The sequence below is a fragment of the Protomyctophum bolini genome (assembly GCF_963924005.1).
Source record: "Protomyctophum bolini genome assembly, chromosome: 9".
NCBI lineage: Eukaryota > Metazoa > Chordata > Actinopteri > Myctophiformes > Myctophidae > Protomyctophum > Protomyctophum bolini.
In genome coordinates this window covers 37,740,114-37,765,333 of record NC_137870.1, presented here as the reverse complement: position 1 = coordinate 37,765,333, position 25,220 = coordinate 37,740,114, and the positions used below count along the sequence as shown (strand labels likewise).

The window sequence follows — 25,220 nt, the reverse complement described above, 5'->3', positions numbered from 1 at the left end:
TATCAAAGTGACTGACAATGGACTAATAGGCCTCCTGAAGGGAGCGGCGCTGTGTGATGTATGGGTTTTTGGCTCATGACGGTCTCTGGGATATTATATAAAAGGTAAATTATAACTGATCCAAAGAAGAATATGTTAAAATTCAAATTGTATATTTTCTAAGTTTTATTAGAAACACATTTTTTTGTTCGTCAACATGTTGTATTTATACAGTGAAATGGTCTAATATGCACAGGAGGTCACATAAGCTTAGGTTTATTGGAACAATAAAAGACATTATCATGAGGGCTTGATATTCAAAGAGATGTTTTGCAGTGACTCACTGCATATATCACCATCATTTTTTTTAATAGTTTGGATATTTTTATCCCCTTGAATACACAAAAATAAAACCTGTCTAAGTATGCCATATTAACAATTGTATGAATGTTTCGTCGGCAGACTAAAAAAATTAAGAAGTCCAGTTACTCCTTGTAACACTTGTAACACACGTTCTGCAGATGATGGTGCAAAGCACGTTAACTGTATTTGTGCTATATATTTTTTTTATTTGGCAACTGTCTACTTAGTTTTTTTTCTTTTTTTCCTTTTTTGTAAACAACATCTTGTACAAACTAGCACAGTGAAACACAACCCCAGCAAACGTGTTTTTATCTTTTGTTTTCATACAATATAAATGAAATCAATACAAAAGTTTGGTTGGTTGCTTGGAACTTTTTTTTCTTTTTCTTTTTTAATCTTGGATGGAGAGGTTCTAAAACGTGTTTCGATGCTTCTGGACTCCTGAATTTAAGAGATTTACGTAAACAGTTGACTGTTCTATAAGTTCCCCCTTTTTTCCAGAACCCCAGTAAAAGATTTTTAGAAGGTAGACTTCATTTCAACAACATTTCAAGTTGGCTTCCATTTTAAATAAAGGGTTTTACAATCCGTCCGCAGAGCGTTGTTGTTTAGTGTTTTGCCTTTTGAAGGCGTCTTTCTTCAGATTTTGGTGGACATTTCGGAAAACAAAACAAAAAACAAAATCTGAAAGAAACGACGAAGAAGGAAGGAATAAAGTCGTCCAGATTAGAAGAAAAAAAAAAGTATTTTCCTCCGGCCTTCAGAAACATATATTATGTCAAAAAGGTCATTTAAGTGTCAATATGGCAGAGCCTTGAGAGGCAAAGAGGTCTGAGGAGCATCTGAATAAATACAAGGGACACGTCTAGTGCCTTAAATAGAGTCTGAGAGCCACTCAGCCTTTTCCTAGGGTACCGGTGGCACACAGCCCCGCGACCTCTGGTCCTCCTCCTTTCCTTCTGTAAAGCTGTTGAAGTCTTTGACAGTAGCTAATGATGTTTTTCGTGTTCTGGACATACTAGGAGATTTCAAAAGGGTTGTTTTTCCCCCAATGGTGTGTTGTTTGGGAGGTTGCAATGGCTGTGCATGGGCCACTGACAGGAGTCAGGAAGGGTCAGCGCCACGGAGGGCAGGGGCGCCCCTGGAGGGGGGAGGGAGGGGAGGAGGGGGGGGTTGTTGGGGCGTTCGATTCAAACAGTCTCTCCCAGTTGCCCCCCCCCCCCCTTTTTGTATACGCCACAAAGTCCATTTTCGGATTCGAGAGGGGGAAAAAAAAAAGAAGCAGCTGAGACACACATCAAACACAATATCAAAGGAAAATGTTTTACAAATATGGCACACGCACTTCTCTCCCTCGGAAAGGAAAAAAAGTTCATATGGGGGAAAATAAATAAATAAATATGAAATGAGACACCCCCCCCCCCCCACCGATACCTCCCCCCCAAAAAAATAACAACATGGCCCTCATGTCCTATACTCCCCCCAGGCAGCACCCACACCCACAGCTCCCCCAATGTCACCCATGTTGCCCAGAAGACACCCATATCTCCCATCGTCTCCAGGGAGGAGTCCTGGTCCTATAAAGCTACCACACGGTGCCCTCGTTCATTTCCGAAGGAGCGTGAGACAGGTGGTTGCTGTATCCGCCGTTGAGCGACAGTGAGGTAAAGGGTGGGCTGGGGCCGAACACCTCCGAGGAGATGCTGTGCAGGGGCCCCGGGATGCCCGGCTCCGGGCTGGGAGAGTCCCCCGGGTGGTGGGACATGATGTCGGAGAAGCGCTGCACCTCGCTGGAGGGGTGGTGGCCCGGGAGGGGATGGTCCATGCCCCCGAGGGGCGTGCCCGTGGGGCCCGACGAGGGCACAAAGGGGAGGTCTACGGGGGTCTGGGCCTGTGAGGACGGAGGCCCCTGAGGAAAGAAGTCATAGTTCCCTCCTGGACCGTAGTATTCGCTTTGATAATCTGCAGATGGCAAAAGAAAATCAAGGTTATAGGGGCTGAAAACAGTGTGTGTGTGTGTGTGTGTGTGCGCGCGTGTGTGTGTGTGTGTGTGTGTGTGTGTGTGTGTGTGTGTGTGTGTGTGTGTGTGTGTGTGTGTGTGCGTGTGTGCATGCGTGCGTGTGTGTGTGTATGTGTGTGTGTGCGTGTGTGCATGCGTGCGTGCGTGCGTGCGTGCGAAAATATGTCAAATATATTGAATTTACATAGGCTGCTGTGTTGTGGAGAGAGAGTGAGAGAGAGACAGAGAGAGAGAAAGAGAGAGAGACAGAGAGACCCTCGCCATGCTACATTAGTCACAGAGCACGTTACACTTAAATCAAAACTGCAATTGGGTGGGGAGAACAACGTCGCCGCAAAATTAATTAAAATGGGGACCATTTCATCAGCGATTTTACCTACTGAGACTGATTTTTTCATTTCAGCAGAATATTATTAGACTTTTGGTTCAACAGAAAGGACAAAAGGCCGAAGCACAATTCCTATTTCTTGAAAATTATATTTGAAAATATTTCAAAGCGGGCACATGAAAAGCAGAGCAAGATATCAAATTGTTATCAATTTGATCAAATTTAAATTAAATTGAACCTGCTTTTTGATAATCACTGAATGTGTACAATAGATTTATTTTAGCAGGACACAAGGCTGCTTTATCAAGCCATATTTGATCATAGCAATATAGCTGCCTTTGGTATTTGACAATACATATAGGCTATACAACCAGCATACTATAGGCCTAATAACAACGAGGGCCAACAAATAAACCAACTAAGTATAGACTACCATGAAGTTTAAAAAGAGTAAAAATCCTCTGTGTTAAATTGTACAAATGTAGCCTACTTTTTTATTTTTATTTTACATTTGTACACTCTCTGTTTAACATGATGTTACTATGTGTACTGACTTAATTAAGTTAATATTACACTTTTCAGACGGAAACATGTGCAAGCATGCATTTATACCATTACTTGGCATTTTGTGTATTATAAACAATAGGTGAATATATGTTTAGGGTAATTAGCTCCTTCCCAAGGTGATGCAGGTCATTTAACATATAGGCTCCCGCATGCATGCACATAACGTTTCAGTAACACTTCATTGATATCTTAAAACATCTGGTTAAGTAATAGCCATTTTAGGCATTACTGGCCATGCCTCAAACTGAAACAGCCATAGTATAAAAAGACATGCAGCTCAAATCATCACACCATTTCTTACAACAGGAAACAAATAATTGTTCATTGAGTCGATAGAATATAGCATCTCTCTCTCTCTCTCTCTTACCTCCATAGTAGGAAAACGGGCCGTTCGGGATTAATTCCCCAGGCTCCAATCTGTCTACCAGCGTCCTCATTCGCCTCGGGCTGCGGAAAAACGCGTGTCGTCTTGCGCCCAGTGCGCTGAGCTGCTTCATGCGTCTCTCTTTGGACCGTCGGTTCTGGAACCATACCTGGGATGCAGACACAGACGTTTTAGACTATACACTGTCATACGAAAACGGCGTTTGAACTCCAATAGGCTATGCGACGCCATTTTGAAAAGGGAGGGAGATCCCTTGTTTTTATATGGTTGCTATAGTGCACGTTAGAGAAAATGTAGCCTGCTATATATATATATATATATATATATATATATATATATATATATATATATATATACATATATATAATTACTAGTTTTTGTGCGTTCCCGGAAATGTGTTCTATACTTATAACGAAACAAGTCATGCATCAAAAAAATTGTTCGAGCAAACATAACAGAGAGAAAATAATAAAACGGGAAAATAATAAAACGGGGGGGGGGGGGGGGGGGTTAACACTCTTCTTAGCCTAGCCTATAATAACAGCACGATTAAATGGACAGTCAAAACAATTATATCAATATAAGGTTGCATGGCACCCGACCTGTAGCGCTGTAATACTGTACACACATTATGTAAATGACTGGGTTTGTTTGCGGGCAGGTCTTTCTCGTAATGGCCGTGGTGACGTACGTGACGTGCAGCGCGCTGGTCTTATTGTAGCGACGAGATTGCGCCCTAATTACCGTCAAGAGGAGACTCCGATCTAACCTCTCTAATGATCTTTTAACCCTCCATTTACTCCGACCGGGGGGGCAACCAGCGGGGACGAAAAATCTCCAATTAATGTTTAATAGGAGGGTTGTTACTGATATGTTAACCACCGGCTCTTGGACGGTTATTATTTCCCAATCTATACGCGTCCCTCCCGCGCGCTCTCTCTCCATCCAATTCCTTCTTTTAATTATGGACGTCCCTTTCCCAGACGCCCGCACGTATTAAATATCACACACTGACACTTTATTAGTGTTGTAAGCTCTGAATAAGCACCCTCCTTCTTCATCTGTCCGCCGTGTATAGGCCTATTGGTTTATTCATTTAGACGCCGTGCATGTATGCACATGTTTTATATAGGACTACCGTATATAGCGTTTAGGACGAATAACGAATATTATTATTTTTTATTTATTTATTTTATTTTACCCCCTTCAGATATGAATGTGAAAACTACAGTTATAAAGACCAATTATCAATACAAACGGGTGATTTCCCCAATCATGTATAGCCATGTCCAGTCCACATTAAGTATCTTTTAGCAACACATATCAATTCCAATTCGCACTGTCAAACTTTTGACACTTTCTTATAATTATACAAATTCAAGCCTACACAAAAACAGATTATCTACACAGCAATAATAATACTAATACTAATACTAATAATGAATACAAAACAAAAACGCCTAAGTAGGCTATAATGTAAAACAGCCCACTCTAATCCACGGGATAAGGAGACGTCCTGAAGACCCCTGAAACAGACTTTCTGCCTTTCCACTTGACTGAAAACGTTCACAGCGTGGCTAAATGTGGTCGCAAAACGTGATGGCGAACCTGTGCCAAGGCTCCCGTCGCCTCCCCGCGCCGGTCGAGCGCCAGTTGGCGTGTTTGCCCGCAACGCACGCCAAGAATAAAAAATAATACCCATATAAATTACCCTTTCCCAAACAAACCAACGACAGCCAATCTTTAGCGTAATGAATTCAATGTGACCGTGTGATTTCAAGGAATAAACCTTATCCTTTGGAGGGTAAATATATAGGAGCACGCACGCACGCACACACACACAGAGGGAGAGAGAGAGAGAGAGAGAGAGAGAGAGAGAGAGAGAGAGAGAGAGAGAGAGAGAGAGAGCGAGAGCTGGGTGGCAGTGTGGCAGTGTTTGTTTGTGCCCAGGTCTGTCCGTGGCAGTGTGTTGACAGGGTGCCCAAGGCTGGGGAAACGAATGCCAACAAAAGACACCCACCCTCCTCCTTTTTAGCTCCGCCACTCGGGGAGGTGCTTTCCATAAAATATAAGCTGCTATATCACACGTTTTAATGAGCGTGTAACCCCCGAAAACACACAAGGTGTAGTGCCCCCCCCTCCTGCCCGCAAACAGGCACTTTCCCCCAAACCAAGCGTCCTCTCCTCCATGAACGCACACAATGCCTGCACAGCAGCCACACATGCACCCGTAACCCCTTTGTGGTATTCTTTTTTTTTCTCCAATATTTTTGTGACGGTGAAACATCGTTATTTACCTGAATAACTCTCATGTTCAGCCCCGTCTCCTGGGCCAGCTGTTCCCTGATATGTCTGGTTGGTTTCGGCGTGGCTGCGAACGCAGCTTTCAGCGTCTCTAGCTGCTTGGCCTTGATGGTGGTCCTGGGTCCGCGGCGCTTGCCGCCCAGGTTCTGGTCGTCGTTCTCGTTGTTGCCTGCCTCCTTGTCGGACAGAGCGGCTATTTCAGAGTCCTTCGAGTCGTCCGCCAGCGCGTCTTGGGAGTCCGGCGACAGGCTCGGGTCGCTGCACGCCGTTACTGCAGAGAACAAACCATATGATATGAGATACGATATACCAGGCCGAATTAATGCACCCCATTTCAGTATAAAGTCATGGATTTGACCATATTGTGCACATAATAATAATACTACTACTAATAATAATAAGTATTAAATAATAAGTTATATATATATGTGTGTGTGTGTGTGTGTGTGTGTGTGTGTGTGTGTGTGTGTGTGTGTGTGTGTGTGTGTGTGTGTGTGTGTGTGTGTGTGTGTGTGTGTGTGTGTGTGTGTGTGTGTGTGTGTGTGTGTGTGTGTGCGTGTGTGTGTGTGTAACAAGGTCATAAGATAAATTGTGATGAATATATAGGATTGCATTAAATTATATAGCTATATATGAATTGCATTTCGAAGATATATATATATACGTTATACATGTGTCTCAATAAGCCATACATGTAGGCCTATATATTTCTGGTACATGGGACTCATTGTTTTTGTTGCTTTGGTATTTTCTGTTCATGTGAATGCAGGACTATAGGCCACGGTCGCCCCGGCTAGCTCCATTATGATACATGATCATTCCACAGAAAACGGTGGGGCTTAACGCGTCACATTCATCACAATTTAGCTCGGTGCACACGCCACATGATGGAGCCCATTTTTACCCCCGCACGTCTCTCTACCTGAGAGGAGGCTGGCGTCTTTTACACTCGCGTTGCTTAGGTAATCTTCTTTGCAGACGAATTTGTTTTCGTCTATGATGTAGAGCTCCTCTCCGGTTGAAAGCTGCTTATTGCACATCATGCAGGTAAAGCAGTTGAGGTGAAACACTTTGCTCCGCGCCTTCCGGACCAGGTCGTTCGGCGAGATGCCCTGCGAGCAGCCTGCACACTTTGTACCAAATCGCCTGGGAAACACAAAGATATAAGCATGAGAGTATATCTAGGCAAACACGTATATATATATATAGGCATACCGGTATTTATTTGTTTCTTAGAATCGAGCGTTAGAAAAGATCAGCTGGGAGATGGGCTTATAACAACACCTTGTTTTGTTTTGGCCTATATGTGATGTAGGGGTACCGTAGCGTAATAATTGACAAACAACGGGTAAAATATAGGCCTATGGACATATACATTAATTGTAGGCTAACCCCAAATTAGTTCTGTGGTTTGTCAAAAACATGCAGGTTTTGAGCCGAATAAAGGAACTTGGCATTTTCAATTAAGCCTACATATATTCCCTTGTTATTTTTTCCATCTATCTTCAATATATACGTTTCTGACGCGAGGATGGAAATACAGAGGTCTTGCAGGTTTTTTTTTATTTTTTATGCCGTTTCATATACAGCACAGTTGTGTGTGTGCTGAGCACACACACACAAGCTATACAAACTATACACATATTAATCCTCCATATAAAGCAATCGACATGTTCCTGTTTCGGAAACAGGCGACCCACAGTAGACGGGTGTTAAAATGTGTATTGCGGGTGGTGTATACACATGCGTGTTGACTGCAAGTCTGTGATTGCTTTGTCTGCGCTTGATCTTTTTAACTTGTCTACTATTCAAATCCACTTATCACGTCCTCCTCAGTCGAGCTGTGCAAACACACACACGGACCCGGGCAGATAGTTTTACCACCATGCGACGCCGGGCCTTAGACAAGCTTATTGACTCTAACGGATCTAGTAAACAAAGTGCTATTTCCTTAGACCCCCCAACCCCCCAGCCGCTAACGAGTACACACGCGTTCAATGTTGCCGTCCTTTTTTGTTTTGCATGACAATTCAAATTAACAGGCCTTTAATTATGGACCTCCTAATCAAAGCTCATGAGATCTCACCTCCGAATCCCCATTCACGCCCACGGGCACGTTGGTCCTCAACATAACCTATGTTATTTGAAATGTATGAAGTGTGAGCCAACACCAAATAAATAAGCTATAAATCATGTGTGCACAACAAACCCAGCGTGGCATAATCTGTGGCAACACTTTCCCATGTTTTATGTCCTGTGCATATGGGTGTCTATAGGCCAATATATATACACACCCATTCTGTAAAATACAGCATAATAGGTAGCCTATTTGTTATTAGGGCCAAATACAAAATTAAGTTGCATTAGCAAAATAATATATAGTCTAGGACAATTATAGGCTATATACACACGGTAGGCTTAATAAACTGGTTGCGTTTAACAACACAAAGGGGCACAAGGCAACCCTAATTTTCTTTGTTGTAGGCCTACTAAAAAAACAAAAACAAAACAAAAACACCAGCAGAAATCTATCTAAATATTTTTTGAAAAAAGTAATAATCATTACTCATTTATTATAGCATATACATTTAAATTATGTAGACCCATAATGATTATTATAATTATTAGACCCTTTGTTGTTGTTGTTGTTGTTGCTTGCTGCTGCTGATTGTTGCACAATAATCTAACGATAATAATTTCATTTGCATTTGAATGTACATTTTACCCTACCTGATATTACCCGGTCATTGCCGTGAAAATGACGGCAACAAAACAACAATAATAATAATAAAAAAGAAGATGATGCCACGTCTCCACAAGCTTACCTAAAGAAGTCGTTTTTGCAGTATAGTTTTCCCTCTCTTGAAAAGCACTTTTCAGTCAAATTACATTTACACTCGCAGCACTGAACACACTTGACGTGCCAGGCTCGGTCCAGAACATTGAGAAGAAACCGGTCCAATATAGGCCTCTCGCAGCCGGCGCAGTGCACCATGGTCTTTGGATGTGCACCCACAATGATAACCGTGGCTGGTTCTCTGCCTCTGTGATTCGAACAGACAGACAAATCAACGGAACAGGCCGGGCATTGACTGTTTATCGCCGGGAGTATTTGGTTCCTTATTCGCTTGGAGGTCCCGGGTCAATGTGCTCGGAGAGGCGGTCGATCAGGTGTCACCACGGATTCCTCCCTGCATGCGTAAAACCGCTCGCCGTGGAGGTCTAGGGTCCACCAGCCGACAGCCTGATGCCAAGACGTCCTCTCAGGTGTGAGGTAGGTAGTACCAAAGAGATCAGTCCTTCGGGGTCCTCTGCCATACGTGGAATACGCATGCAGATGAATGAAAGCAATCAAAGACAAAACAAAAACATCAACCCCGACCTGACGATCGGCTTCTTCAGCTGAGAATATACGACAGCTTATCAGCCTGTCCCCGAGCTCTTCAACGCCGACGCATGCATTGGCCGAAAACGAGCGACGTGTGCCAGTCAGAAAAGGCTCGAAGAGGCGCCTAATAAAATTGTTTTAGGGCAACACTGTCACACAGCAAGACACGCATGCCTATAAATAATTCAGTGTACTTTGACATGGCCGCTTATCCACTGTTGAACACCCGTCGCGAAGCAAAACGATAAACCCCAAAAAGATCTCGAGGAAGAAGAAGAAGAAAAAAAAGGTGCCCTCCTCCGTGTCTGCTGAATGTCCAGGATCTGCTGTTATTGTCTTGTTTTTTTTTCTTGGGTATACACACGATGCTATAGTGGTGATGCTAGGATGCGTGTGTCATGTATGCGCAGGGTCTGACGCTCTGCTTTCAGTCTCCGGTACTAGTCTGCATGCCCCTCAACGCACACCAGCCAGCCTTATTCACAGGCTGCTGACGTCAGGTCACGGCCAAGCCAATCAGCACCACGCCATGCCAAGTAACCATTAGCTATCCCTTCAAAGCGCAGCCGGTGCACTCCCGTGCTATTTATGGGGAAGTGAACACATACCAAATTGTCAAAAAATCTCCCCGAAAGTGTCATATGTTAGCGAATGTGGCTGGAGGATGGAGTCGGCGACGATCGAGCGTCCGCATAGGGGGGGAAAAAAACGACACTTTGAGCCATTGAATGAAATTGTCTTCTGGGCAAAAGGAGCATCAAGAATCATTTGACAAGGTAGATATGGTGGAACACTTGAGAGTAAAAGAACCATGCAGGGCTTGTTATTATTCGTGCTTCTAGGCAAAGTTCGCAAACTTAAACTTGTAGACTGAGCATAGAATTAGGTTGAATTATTTTGTAAGGTGAACATTTCGCGCACATTTCGTCTAATTGAGTCTCATTTGTTACATTTAGTCAATAATAATAATATTATCTTTGGAATGCGATTAAGCAAAACATATTTGTAGGACGTGGACGTGTTGGATGAAAGCGTTTCGTTCGCGTTGCAACTCAGGAACTTGAAGTATACAATTATATCAGTTATAGGGTTATATACCAGACAGTATAGCAACAATCTGGATGCGTGGTAATAAGCGATGGGCTGAGCTGAGGTTACAATCGGACCTTTTTTTGTATCTATGTGCACTCAGCACGAGCACAAACGAGCAGTCTGGGACTGTCTCTCTGTTATTTTCCCTCGTGTCAGGGCAAACATGATGTGACTCGTTTTCAATAATAATGATTACCAGAGGCTCAGACCGCGTTTGTGTTTGTATTTGATGAGTATAGCCTATATATCCCGTGCATGTTGTTTCTCTCTGCATGGTCCAGTACAGGAAGGTAGACGGGATGTGAAAGACAGAGAGGCTCTAAAGTTGACAGGTCGAGCACTTCATGCTGTCAGCGGCTGATGGGCCCAACACCTCGGGACGTTTCATTAAGAAGGTCCAATCCACTTACCTCTAGTTAGGGAATTAACATTAGGCGCAAGTGTGGAGATCCCCGCGACTCAGTGGGTTATTAGATTAAGTCCCATTAAAGGGCATAATGGTAAAAATGTGGTTGTGTATCATACATACACTTATATATACGTTTAAGATTAAAAGCTCCGCTGGAGATATATTAGCCTATAGCCTTAGTGCATTTTAAAATGTGTTTTTATGCATTAAACACATATTTTGTATAGGGCCTGTTATAAAGTGGCCGTGATTTGAGTGGCCGTGATTAGCTTGAGCTAATTCTTTTTATTTCCACAATGTGCCAGAGTAAGCATGCATTTGACAGGAAAGCAGTTGTGATTGCTAATCTTTATACAATGTTTGATTGTGCCCAAACTGCAAGCTGTTGTGCATGGCCTGTATAAGTTAAGAGCTTAATAAATCTGATAACGGTGAAATCGTTGCAGTCGTCTTTGTTGTAAAAATCTAATTTATTTCAACGCCAATGGGATGGATGGTTCGTTTATATAGTTGAGCGAGAACGCCACGTGGTGGCAACTGCATGGGAACAGCGGCGCCGTGGCGCGCACCGAACCAAAACATTTAGGCCTATATATATACCACCGAATTAGCCAAAATGTCACTTAGCTTTAAGGCACTTGCAAGGTCTCCGTCCGTATAAGACCCGTTACACACGTCAGTGAGAATGGGCTTGTTGTTTATGTCACCCATGCAGTGCAACCTTAACCTCTCTCACCCATGAGTGACAAAATAGGTCTGTTCATTCTTATCAGACTATATCTGGACGGACAAAAGATTTTGGCGGTGCGTTTCCTCTATTTTGGTGGCGCGCGCGTGTGTGTGTGTGTGTGTGTTTGTGTGTGTGTGTGTGCGCGTGTGCGTGCGTGCGTGCGGCGGTGGTGTTAAACGTTCCAGTTAGAAATGGGGAATCAATAGCACGCCTCCCTCTCTCTCCCTCCTCCTGCATATGGGCTACTTCTCATGCAAAACGGAGGCGCAGGGCCGAGCCAGGGCCGCGACGGGCCCCCGTGTGCACACACCAGGCACATGGTGGCAGCTGCCTCCCTCCATCTATCTGGGGACTATCTGATTTTTTTTTTCCTCGCAAAAAAAAAAAAAAAAAAAAAGGAAAAACAGAGAGAGAAAAAGAAGAAGAACATAGCTCAAACATATAGACGCCCCCATCCCACTTGCTTGGTTTCTCCTCCTCCATTCTCACCTATATAGCTCTTCATCCACCTCTCCACGTCTCGTTCTGTTTGTAGAGTGCGCATGAGAGTGCATTCAGTGCTGCGTATACATATCTCGGTTATATATTTCCATCAGACAGGATGGGGGTGGGCAGAGGGCGAGGGAAAGAGAGAGAGAGAGGGGTCACAACTGGATGGTTCAACTACTGGGCATACAACACATTTTTTAACCATCCATGAACTTTTTCTTGTTTCCTTTCTTTTTTTCTTTTAAAAGAATAAAAATGCAGACAATCCGATGCACCATAATTGTATGTTTGTATTATACATGCAGTTCAAAACATTCAAGTTGAGTCTGACTCTGAGTTTGGGCTTGTGTGTATAGATTTATTTACAATAATCCCCAGTATTTAGCCTCGTGGGGCCAAGCATACTGCGGTTGAACTTGCAAAGGCATCTTGTAATGTAAACCAACATGAACGTGTTATGTATAGGAATATAAAATAGCACGCTAGAATGTCGCTGGGGATAATCTCTGTCTGATTTCGAATAAACTGCAGGAAAAAAACCTCCGACCCACGGCACCAGCCTAATCCACGAATAGAAATCAAAACATAGGCCTAAGAATATCTCGAGACCCCTCGAGGCAAAGACACTATTAAATGCAAAAGGCGGTTAACCTTATAGGATACTACTTTAATCCCTTATAGGATATGTGCAGGGTTTTCCACCCAAGGGGTGACCTTTTTTTAATTTTATACAAAGAAGATATTTCTGCTGTATTCTCATTTGTTAGGAGGACTCGGAGCTGGGTACATCTTAATGTAGTTGCGAAAACGAAAACAAAACTTTTCTCAACACCACAACACGTTTCTCCCTCACAACAAAAAGGATTAGGCTAGTCATGCCACGCATGGGATTTACAACAAAAATATGAATTGAGTTAAAGGGGTGCTTTTCTATTACAGGAGTTGTGCTTTCAGATGTGCCGATGTTGGGCAGGGCATGTTGCCTATATATATATGGAACATTATACCAGATCATTGCTGAGATATTCTGAGAACATGGCATGCATATAATGATTTTATACCCGTACTATGCTGCAGAGTCAGACTAGATGAACATGACGATTTTCTTTTTTCTTTAAAAAAAATTATAATTTAAAAAAGAGAGGGGTATAGTTAACTATAATAGTATAGTTAACTCTCATCCCCTCTTTTTTTCTTTTCTTCTTCGTTAAACTAACAGAGAGACATAATTTGTTTGGGTAAGGTTAAGGTATATACCTCTCTACTTTTTAGTTATAATTCCACGCCAATGACGCCATTGAAGTAAGATCTAGTCTAAAGGTGCACACTTATTGCCATTGGCACCTGTCTGATCCATTCCCACAAGCCATCTTGGAAAAAATAACCCGTAGGCTATAATGCCTGTGTGTTGCTAACATCTCTGGGCAGGGAGTGACATTTTTCGCACGTGGTTTACCGTTTTAATCAGCCCCAGAGATTTCAGTTTATGAACTGCAGACAGCCGAACTAGTACATTGCAAGACAATTAATCTGCGATAATGAATGAGGCAGTGAAGATGCACGCAATCATTAATTCTAATCATGACACGTTTATTTGTCTCCCGCCTCCTGGAGGCTTCACAGCCAGGGAGATACAATATCAGCACAAACAACGCATGTGTGAGCCAGACTGAACTTGCATTGTGGCAGTCCTAACCTATATACTATATAGCTCAGTGCAGTGTATTTGGTCAGATAAATGTCAGGCATATATATAGGCAATAGTGCAGGCATTCGATATAGGCTGTAAAAACAAGTCATGCTTAAGGCTTAACTTAAACATGCAAATTTCTCAATTAAAACACACAGTAAATAAGGCTATTAGACCTATTTATATAGAAAACATATCCAAGGTTAACGGACACTATTTTTTTTGGTCGTTTCTTGGATAGGCGTTATATAATTATGTTCAAGCCGGCTGTACAGAAGAACTATATATATATATCTATAGCCCATAAGTGACCTCAACCCGGGATGGTGAGAAGGGGGGTAGGTCGGATGATAGGTCAGTGGATTGTGTGATCGTTGGCCGGACAGACACGCATGTGACTCCGGTAATAAAGTGAGAAATATTACCTCCCGACTGGAGCTTTGATCATCTGAGCGCACCAGGACCGCATCAGAGAGCTAGCTCTATACCGGAGGGGGAGAGAGGGACCTCGGGGCTCGCAGCCAGCCCATCACCCCTGCTGCAGGCTCACAGCATGGTTCTTTGCTTGTACACAGATATCTCTCCCAAGTCTATTTTTTTGAGGGGCGCTATAATATATATATATATATCTCCTCCGCTCCTATATCCAGCTTTTGGTGTGTGCGCACAAACCTTGTCCTGCACAAACATTAAATTCCCATTGACAATGAATGAACAATTATACGTCATATAGTGTCTGCATGAGCAAATAGACAATAGTGACTGTTTTACGTCATGGTGATGTATACGATAAGAGGCGGAGCCCTCCCTCATTTTTTTAGAAGGAGCACCAATATGGCACTCTCAAAATCAAATCGATCAGTAATATTCAGTATATGGGCGTTTATTTTTGACATCGAAAATGCCTGTATGAAATTGTTGAGGCCTAGATATCAAAATCGTCTTCTTGATTTAAATTGCAAATAAAATGCACTACTGGATAAAGTAGGTTGGCCAATCTTAATTTAAAGGTATGAAGTAGTAATTTGTTATTACTAATGTAGCCGGAAATCAGATTAAACTGACAGGACATTTGGTGGACCCAACGAAAAACATATCACCGGGCGATTTTTAAAACAATATTGCTGTTATTTAATTGAGTAGGGAATGTGTTCCTTTTTTAAATCTAACGAAAAGCGCCTGTTAATCTTTTTTAAAAGCTTGAAAAACGAAACTAACATGCAAATGAGAATAATGATTCATACAGCCTATACCAAATAAATAAATAAGCGACATGGAAAACAAATCCCACTGTGCATTTTACCTTCCCGCATGCACACAAACGAGTATAAATAATAATAAGGGTAATAATAATTATTATAATAATAATAAAATAATAATAACAATATATAATTGTTAAATATTGTATTGGTATAGGGTCTGCAGGCAGCAGTAGCCCGTGATAATATATAACGTATAAACGCAGCATATATTGTATTTATACGGGTCTGGCACTGTGCCATGGCATGGTTGAAGGACGAGGCCATGGTGAGATCACTCAAATGGGGGTTCAAAGTTCACGCGGCTCGAGCTTGTGATTCAAGTCGTATTCATATATATATATATAAAAAAAGAAAAAGTCTTTATTTTCACAGCCGGGGACGCTGAGTGAGGAGAGGAGGGGAGGGCTGGGCGCGGACACGGGAGAGCGCCCTGCATGCCCGCGTGCGTCTCTCTGTCAGTCATGAAGAGAAGAGGGTGGCGTAGGTGATGGTGGTGGTGGGTGTCATGCGTCGCTGGAGGACCCAGGGGCCAAATATCACAGGCAGCAGCCAGCAGCAGCACCAAGCCTATATATACCACTCCCATCACCCTCCATCACCACACACATCCTATATATACGATTCCTATAGGAGGCACAGACAAACATTTGCATCCACCCTGCTGCAATGCATACATGCATGTATGCATGGCCCGGACGCATGCACCGACAGTTGAATTCAAACCAACGGCAGCTGCATATAACCTATACATTGTTAGGATACAGCCAATATACGCACATGCGCAACGATCAATGCAACGTTGTGTGCGCGCGCGCGCGTGTGTGCGTGTGTGCGTGCGTGCGTGTGTGTCTCCTCCTCCTCTGGACTTCTTGGGAATCAGCAGCCAACGTGCACAGTGTGTGAACCTCACGGGCTATTGAACAGCAGCAGCTCTACATAAACATTTCCCTGACATCCCAACTCTGTCCCAGCTTGGTGGAGAGAAATTCGATGGGACTTATAGATCTCTCATGCGGTCCCCTCTCTCCCCACAGCTGTCCCCCTTCCCGGTCCCCAGCCGATAATCAAACCCCGTCACCACCACCACTATATAGACCTGAGCCTGATTCAGTACACGACGGTGTCGCTCGCCGACAAAAACGACTTCGCTGCGCTGCCACACACAGAACCTCGAGTTCTGCTGAATATATATAGGCCATAGAAAATAAGCTTCCAACCCAACGGTATAGATCATGGAACAAATCTGAGTATTTATCTGAGCATTAATGCTAGACAAAGTAGGCATATAGTGTTTTACCGTGGGCGACAAATACCAAATATTTCGAGTTGGAGCACAGTCAGAAAGTAGGCTACAGTACATTACATGAAAAACAAGGCTATCCCCACACAACTCACTCATTATACGTTAGCACTATACAGTACGGGGCGAATTCAATATGGAGAGGGTTTGTGGCTTGACATATTATTACGGTCCACATGGTCTTGATTGTGATTGCCCAATGCCAGGCATTACACTATTTGTGTGACTGGCATTCTATCAATCCAAAGCTGTCTGTGACGTAAAATGGTCACCCCTTTCCATGCACGCACGCACGCACGCAAGGCTCTCTCTCTCTCCGTCTCTGACATTTAGAAAGTGTAAGACCGGACCGAGGGGTACTATAGCCTGTAATATGAGAGTTAATACAGGCTCATCAATCAAAAAGCATTTCCCATAGCGGTGTGGCCTATATTTTCCTTCACTATAAAATTAAGACGAAAAGTATCTTTTCTTGTTCGATATAAAAGTCTGCAAACAGAGGGGATTGAGAAATTATTATTAGGCCCCACAGTCCCCCCCCCCCCCCCCCCTGCAGTATAGCGAAGAATGAGTGTGCTTCTATAGCCTCCCTAACAGTTGCTCTAGTTTAGATTAATGGTACTCAGTGCTTATTCTGCAGTAGGGGTGAAAGGGCTAGGATCACTAATGATTATAATATAATGTGTGGTGATAACCACTCCCTTTGAGATATTATCGCGCGGTGGGCAATGCTCTGGGGACAGCCCCGGCGTGGCTGAAAAGCAGCAGATAGCATGGCTGCACTGGAGCAGATTTGTGCTGCTCAAAAACAGGAGCCCGCGAGGATGCGGAGCCTCATGGCCGGCACTGATATCAAGTGCCCCGGGTTGAATTAAAATACAGACACGGCTGGACGATAGCTGGAAGATTTATATATATATATATAGAGAGAGAGAGAGAGCGGCGTCGGTGAATTATTGTTTCTCCCCCCTCTCACAGAAATGTGAACACAGAGGCCTAATAATGAGAAGTCGCCAGGTCTTGAAGACTGTGTGTGTGTGTGTGTGTGTGTGTGTGTGTATATATATATATATATATATATATATATATATAGCCTATATATATAGGCATATATATAAACACACACACACACACACACACACACACACACACACACACACACACAGGCCTACTCTGTCTGCAGAATCAAAGTTTACAGTTATGTATATGTATAGGCATATAGGCCTTAGTAATACTGTATAGCATCTCTGAATCGACAGAATCGAAAAAGTATAGAAGACAAATAAACGGTCTAAACTTTAGTTGTTCGCACATTATATCATATCACGTGTTTTTAATGAAGATTTATCATAATTGTCATATTTATATGCATGTTGCAAGCGCCCAAATCAACGATAGTATAAGGATGAACTTTGCATGATATTTTGAGATATGATATATAAGCCTATATCTGAAACCAATATAAAACTGTATAGAAAAACTCGCGTGATTATAGGCCTTATATCTTAACCTTTTATTTTTCTTCTTAAAAAGCCGGGGAATCCCCAGTCATATCGACAATAGGCCTACACAATATACTGATCAATAATAACGCCGCCCTGAACTTCTGGGAATCAGAACAGGTCTTCTGAGAGAGACAGAGGAGGGATGGAGATAGCATAGATAGCCTATAATGATGAGCTGAAACAAATACTGCGCAGAGAAGCAGACCGAACCACCACCGTGGACTGCGGGAGACGCATGAAGCACGGGCAATCCTATATACGCTATTCATCTTCATTGCCTTTTGTGTGCACAAAAAGCAACCCGCGCATAAGGTATAAAGCCGGCATCAAAGCCGGCTGGCTTTATTTTTATATCCAATAGATCAGCGGGCAGACAAAGCTTTATTTTCGCCAAGAGAGAGATATTTTACCTCTGCCTTACGGTTTTATGTTGGAGAGGTGTCAGCCGGGGGAAATGGATGGCTAATGCATAGGCAAAACGCGCTCGCCTCGGCACGCCGTACGTCAGCGCGGGTGCTCACAGGGGGGGTGGGTGGCTGGGTGGGTGGGGGGGGTGACACGGGGGGGCGGCGGGGATTTAGGGCCGCTGGGAGCCGAAGGAAGGACTCAGCGCCACGGATAGAAATGTTGGTAGTCGTGGTTGGTACCCCCTCTCCCCCCTCCCTCCTCCTCCCTGCCTCCCTCCTCTTCACGCACTGCTGAACGCGCAGATGACACTGCGCGCGCACGTTTGTACCTCTCACCCGCCCCCTTTAATACTTTTCTCATATGGTACCATTAGCTAGTTATTAAAATCTTATACACTGTTCATTTTCATGAGTCGAATGTAAGATTTCCAGTTGCACAGCAAAGAGTTAACGAGATTTACACTATGCCTCTCCAGAAACAGAGCTTCCCTGTCACACCCCCCCATGCTAAATAGAAACCTAAAGAAGTAATTGGAATTTACTGCATACCTGAATAACTGCATATAAATAAGCAGGGGGGGGGGGGGGGGGGGGGGGGTTCAGTGACACTGTTTGGTCATAAAAACTGGTGCATACATTATAATACAGCAGGAAATAATCTTATTTTGTGGCAAAAGCCTTTCTAACATGCTTGGGATTCCCGGTCCAAATTAACCGAGGATTCAAACAAGCGTTTTCAATTTATTAAACCTATATGGGCAACATTTCATTTTAATGGGACAATTTATTTCCGGGAAAGGGATTATCAAGGGTGGGCTGAAACCACAGCAGTGTGTAAATCTGACAGACTATACCCAACTCATCTGAAACGTGGACCGTCTTGTTTAGGGCTTGCTGCAGCGGACACAAGTGTGACATGTCAAGGTTTGTTCTGGGGGCCTTCAGGGGCCCTCTGGCACCCCCCCACCCTCCCCCCACCCCATTTAGTCTGAGATGAGAGAGCCTCGTTGACTTTGACCATGTGTCTCCCAGACAAATTCCCCAATAATTCCGAACACCGGTATATATATACGCGTCCGCATGCATGCATACATGCGCTCGCAGAATTTGGTTTTGAGGAGGACGACGCAAATCCGCTGCATGGGATTGGCAGTCATGCACCCGGCCTCTCTCTCTCGGCCTCCCGACACGCTCGGGATGTAAAGTGGCCGTCGGTGGCGCGACCCCCGGTCGAGAGGGCTCAGGCGGATTTGGAGATAATGACATTGCCAGCCCCTGTTAAGATTCACATTAACCATTTCACTACACGACCCCCGTCTGCCTTTGTCTTAGCCCCGGCTTTGGGGTACGTACACGGTACTATTCAAAGCAGGGCCAAACACCACGAGCTCCCCACGACCTTTATCCCTGGAAAGGACAAAGGAGGGCGGGGGGGGGGCGAGGGGTCCTCTATATGCAGAGAATAAAGCAGTATAAAATATGGCACTTGTTGAAAGTAAGCTCCTTAACATTCATGGAACAGATAGATCCCTCAATGCCTGCATCTGACATTTTGCATATTTGAACACAAACCTGCTCTCAGCAATATATGACTTGTATGAGACTTTTCATATTCATTGAAAGGAGACACTCACTCACACGCACACGCACACACACACACACACACACACACACACACACACACACACACACACACACACACACACACACACACACACACACACACTCTTGCCTCCCCTGCTGGCTCCCCAGAGTGGTGGCTGTGGGAGGCGTTGTCTATCCCTGTGTGATGGCTCTACGTAGGGATGAGGCCATGAGAGGAACCGTTACCTGCATGTACAGTATATGGCTTCTGGCTGATGGCGCCATCAGCTCGGAAACACAGGGGGTCTGGTATTCATCTCGTATACGGTGTGTGTGTGTGTACAGTCTTGGAGTTGGTAGTTATTGTAGAGAGAGAGAGAGAGAGAGAGACTGGACACTGCATGCTGCGTGAGGTGGGTTAGAGGTCAAAGGGCCATGAGGTCTGTGATGGCTATGCTGGGGCTGGGCAGAGGTCAAAGTTGATCTTATATACGTGCCCAAGAAGTGTCAAGTCTTGCGTATGTGTGTGTGTGTTGTTTGTGCTCTCCCCCCTGCACGCTGTTCTCTTTCAATCAGTTATCACAGGTCTCCTATATCACTGGTCCAATCCCTTCGTGTACACCAATCATTCAATCAGTACCAAACCGGGTGCCATCCATCCTCCACTAACTCACCTCACCTGTATCAGCCGAGCAACGAGTGTGTCTATCAGCGCGCCAGACCAAGGACATGGATGCATGTGCCGGAGCTACACTCCATCAGCTCCCATCACTATAGCCTCCATATACAATTATTAAGATCAAGACTGCAACACATACAGAGATACCTTCCAAGGAACGGACTGCACAATCCAGGAAACAAAGACAGACAACCTAATACTGCATATTAGCACGAAGCGTTTAGCAAACGCGAACTTGGTCGCTGCAGCGGCAACTAAGCATGAGACGCTTGCCACATCTCCTGATCCGTGTGTACAAGGTTCTGAGACATGAGGAGCCATGCGGGTACATGTCCAGCAGAAGCTTAATTGTCCTTCATTTGGTTTAGTTAAAATGCAATATTTTTAATCTGACTTAAACTTGATCAACCAAAATAATAATTCAATTCAATTGAACAATCAAGATTTCAAATGAAAATGTTCAATGTTCTCCGCAACATAATGTCAATGAGTCAAGTATCAAAAACATAATCCGAAATGTAATCAAACCAAAAATTGTGTTCCAAAAATCAAGTAATCCACAAAGTCATCAAATAAAAAGGCAATGCATTGCACAAAGAAGGAAACAAGTATAGGCTATTCGCCTATTATTACTCACCCAGTCTTCAAGTCAGGAGGCCACAGCAGGTTACCCTTTGTTCAAAAGCTCTGAATGGATTCAGAGCTAAAGCCTCAGCAATGTTCCATAATTGACCAAACTTTTCTTCTACAGATCTCAAACTCTGTCAGTGGTTTTATCACTGTCTGGTTCTAAAATGGAACCCCTGGATGCCTCATTGCCTCACTTCCTGTACTTTTATAGATGTTCCTGGTACCTCACTTCCTGGAACTATATTGCTGACAATGACATGCATTTCCCCCACAGCTCCTCCTTATGATCAAAGCTTGTCAACAGAAAATGGTTTAACTACAGAAAATAAATCAACCTTTCCGTACATTTCGTTAAATATAGTTAAATATTCAGTATTTAGTAGTTTCATTTTCTTTCAATACTCAGGAATATACATTTCTTCACACATTTATGTGGTAGTGTCACACATATAGGTGTGGAAACCATGAACTATAAACGTGCCACTTTCAACCTGGCATTCATATTTGTTTTTTTTACTTTTGTGCCTTTATTGATAGTTACAGTAAAGACAGACAGGAAAGAGGGAGAGAGAGAAAGGGGAGGCACGCAGCAAAGGTCGTCATGAACAGGACTCGAACAAGCAACACGCTGTCAGGCCAGAGCCTATGTGGACCACTATAGGCCCAGATCTTTTTAGATCTTTTAGACAGGTTGTGGCTGTGTCCAGCTATAGCTAGTTTGGTGACAGTGATGCTATAGTTGAGGTGATGGTGAAGGTATTAATGCCTGAGCATGGAGCATGGACCTCAGCTCCAGCCTGTTCTGCCTGCAGATGAGTTGAAAAGGTGAGGAGGTCGCAACCCTCTGTGGAGGGTATGGGGGGGGGGGGGCGGGCGGGGGTGGGGTGGATGTTTTACGACGACATGGATGGAGGGGGGGGGGGGGGGGGGTTGGGTCTGTCTGATTTGTCTCTCCTGGAGCATGCTGCTCATGGCACCTTCACACCCTTGAGCTGTGCGTGCGCTGTGCACGCGCACCACCACGCAATCACACACGCGTGCACGCACACACGCACGCACAGGCAGGCATGCATAAGGTGACCCCAAATGAATGAATGAAAACCTGGCAGCAATCGTGACATAACCAACGATATAGATTTGGACCGATCAGATTACATGGAAGATGGAAAGACCCTCCGGAGGTCTGAGCACTGCACCCACACCGAAGGAAGGCCGCCCCACAACACTGTCAATTTTCTCCGCTGTGCCCCCAGACGTTATATACTTCGTTGTTGTGAGTATATATGCGGCCCGTATAAGAAAGGTGTTATATAGGCAGAGAGAGAGAGAGAGAGAGGGGGAGAGAGAGAGACGAGAGATGGGGGGGGGGGGGAGTGTTGTAAATTAGCCAGCTTGGCAGGCTGACCGTCAGCAGTGTTCTCGGGGAACGACACCCCACCTTGACCCCTGCTTACGGCCCACCAGCTGAGCCTCCTGGGGGGGGGGGGGGACGACGACACATCACAACCTCACAACCTATACAGTATATTAGACATATACACCCAGTACCAAAAGTTTAACATTTATACAGTATTCTTATATAATAAGAATACAATGAAGGGTTTTCCAGATACAAGCTGGTTTCACAAACGGCACAAACATATAGGGTCTTATTTACAGGCGGACGGAGGAGACCAAAAATATAATAATTAAATTAACACAGTAAATGAAAAAAAAAAAAAAAAACACAGTCCCTCACTTCGGTCACCAGAAGGAGAAAAAAAAGGGTGAATATTCGATGAATCTATCATGGTTAAAATGGAGTTTGAAGTTACAATGGGTTTGTAAAGCAAGCAGCTAAAAATAATATAAAATATCTAAATATTGAATCAAGCAACTTAAGGGTGGTAGAGGGGGCAGTGTCTTGAATGTACAGGGTTTGATGAGGGCCCAGGTATACGGCCGGGCCTTAATTTTATGGTGGCGTGACGAATCGACTGACGGATGGACTGGCAGGATTTGCCAGGTTTTCATAGTAATCTGCGACCTACAGTCGCAATTAATAAACCCTATAGGGAGAAATGTTTAACAACTTGAATCTTCTCACCTTGATGCTTTCAAAATCTGTCAACAAACAACTTTTACTAAGCGTATTCTCCCCACGGTTCTCTGAGTCCCATTCTTGAATGATTCACAGGAAAATGTTGATTAACACTGACAGTTTAACGTGATTCTATATGTTATGTGTAGAATCCATCCTTTGTATATTATGAATTGTTTGTGAACTATAGACGAAAGCACACATGGGCAGACATGACGACGTGTTTTTCTTGGTCTCACATATAGGACTTTCCAACCACTTTCTTTTACTATAGAAAATAGAAATAGAAACAAAAACTCTACAAGTTTGCCGCAATGCATTGTGTGCCTGTAGATCTGCTATTTTATGTAAATACGGTGAAAATGTCAAAACGTTTTTGAAAATCTTTTTTTCTTTTAATTCTGCCATGCTCAAAATATACGGACGCCAGATTGAAAGTGGTAAGCACTTAAAGCCTGGCATCCGTATTGTGGGGAACGCCTTCGCCAAAAACAGCAGGTTGATTTTTAGGCAAAATCTTTCCCCATAATAACAGAAGAGTTACTAGCATCGAGCCCTGAGGGACTACTATACGCTCAACCATATGAGGTTTAAGCGGTTAATATGCATGGAGTTTGCTGGAATGCGCTCCCCTACAGGCTGTGGGGGGAGGGTTAGCAGCACCCTGTGCCATGGAGCCCTAACACACTCTAATAAATCATGTAATCCCTGATACTGGAAGACAAACATGGGAGCAGATCTAATCAGGAGTTGGGAGAATCCTCTTATCTAGGCCCATCACTGCAAGGTCTCTCTCTCTCTCTCTCTCTCACGCACGCACGCACGCACGCACGCACGCACGCACGCACGCACACACGCACGCACGCACGCACGCACGCATGCTACAAATAATATAGAATACCTGAAGATAGCCATCAATGGGCAAAGAGAGGGCAAAAAGAGGGCATTTGGAGAAATTATGTTTTGCTCCGACCGACAAGACAGACAGACAGACAGACAGACAGACAGACAGACACATATTAGAAGGTTGATCCCTGGCTTTTTCTGGCTTCACGTCAATGAGTCCCTGCATGAGCAAAGACTGAACCCCTAATTGGTGGTATTCAACTAGATTAGGCAGGGGGCCACAATTGTAAAATGAGTCCTGGGCCACAAGACCGTAACCACAGACATGAACAAAATGCAGGTTAACCATGTGACCGTTTGTTGTGTGTTATATAGTTCCGATAGGACACAACACTATGGTAACTTATGGCCTGCTTCATATACTGCATTTATAGATTCAAATAAATAAATAAATAAATAAAAATCCCATGATTTTGCTACACTACACTTCCTCTGCCAACCTGGGGGGGGGGGGGGGGGGGGGGGGCAGCGGACTGACCTCATGCCTCCTTTTCTATGCATGAGGAGTCCAAGCTGCTTCTTTTCACCTGACAGGGGAGAGTTTTCTCGGCTGGATTGTTGTGCCAGTGCCAGTTGTGGAGAGTGTTAGGGGCAGGCTGACAACGTGAAGTGTATATGAGTGAATGAAAGGTTTTTTGAGCACCCGGCGGCTATTATAATAAGAGCACAAGCTCTCATGTGGGTTTTTTATGTGGATGAAGATGGAAGACAAAATCAATAGAAGTCATCTCAAAACTAAAACATACGGATGGATGCAATTATTTCTTTGGTGTGAATGGACAATGAACATCCACTCAAGAAAGAAGTAGTTACACTTACAAATGGATGTTGTGTGATGGAGGAACTGCACTCAGAGCTTTATGATGATGTGCCACTGACATGTCGATGCAGCTTTTGCCAATCCAGCCATTAAATGGTGAAGAAAAGAAAAAAGCTTGAAAGCTACCTTATTCTGAAAGCAGTGAGAAGGCATTTTGTGATACTATGAAAAAGTCTTTATGCTCTCACTTTTATACAATTTAACACCAGATGCTTTTCAAGTATACATATAGGGAGCTGTATCTTCTTATGGGTGACTATACTCAACAAAGATTACATTTACCCGCATTTGGGTTCTTGTAGC

General features: G+C 43.8%; 1 protein-coding gene across 1 annotated transcript; it reads right to left on the bottom strand.

The window, feature by feature from the left end:
* Positions 1-1,927: 1,927 nt before the first annotated feature.
* lhx1a (LIM homeobox 1a) lies at positions 1,928-8,956 on the bottom strand (the record flags this gene model as incomplete). Its single annotated transcript, XM_080771996.1, has 5 exons — positions 8,772-8,956; positions 6,869-7,092; positions 5,940-6,217; positions 3,625-3,790; positions 1,928-2,304 (listed from the first exon to the last, which is right to left on the bottom strand). The coding sequence occupies exons 1-5, from the start codon at positions 8,939-8,941 to the stop codon at positions 1,928-1,930; spliced, it is 1,215 nt and encodes a 404-aa protein (XP_080628122.1). The 5' UTR covers positions 8,942-8,956.
* Between the last annotated feature and the right edge of the window lie 16,264 nt (positions 8,957-25,220).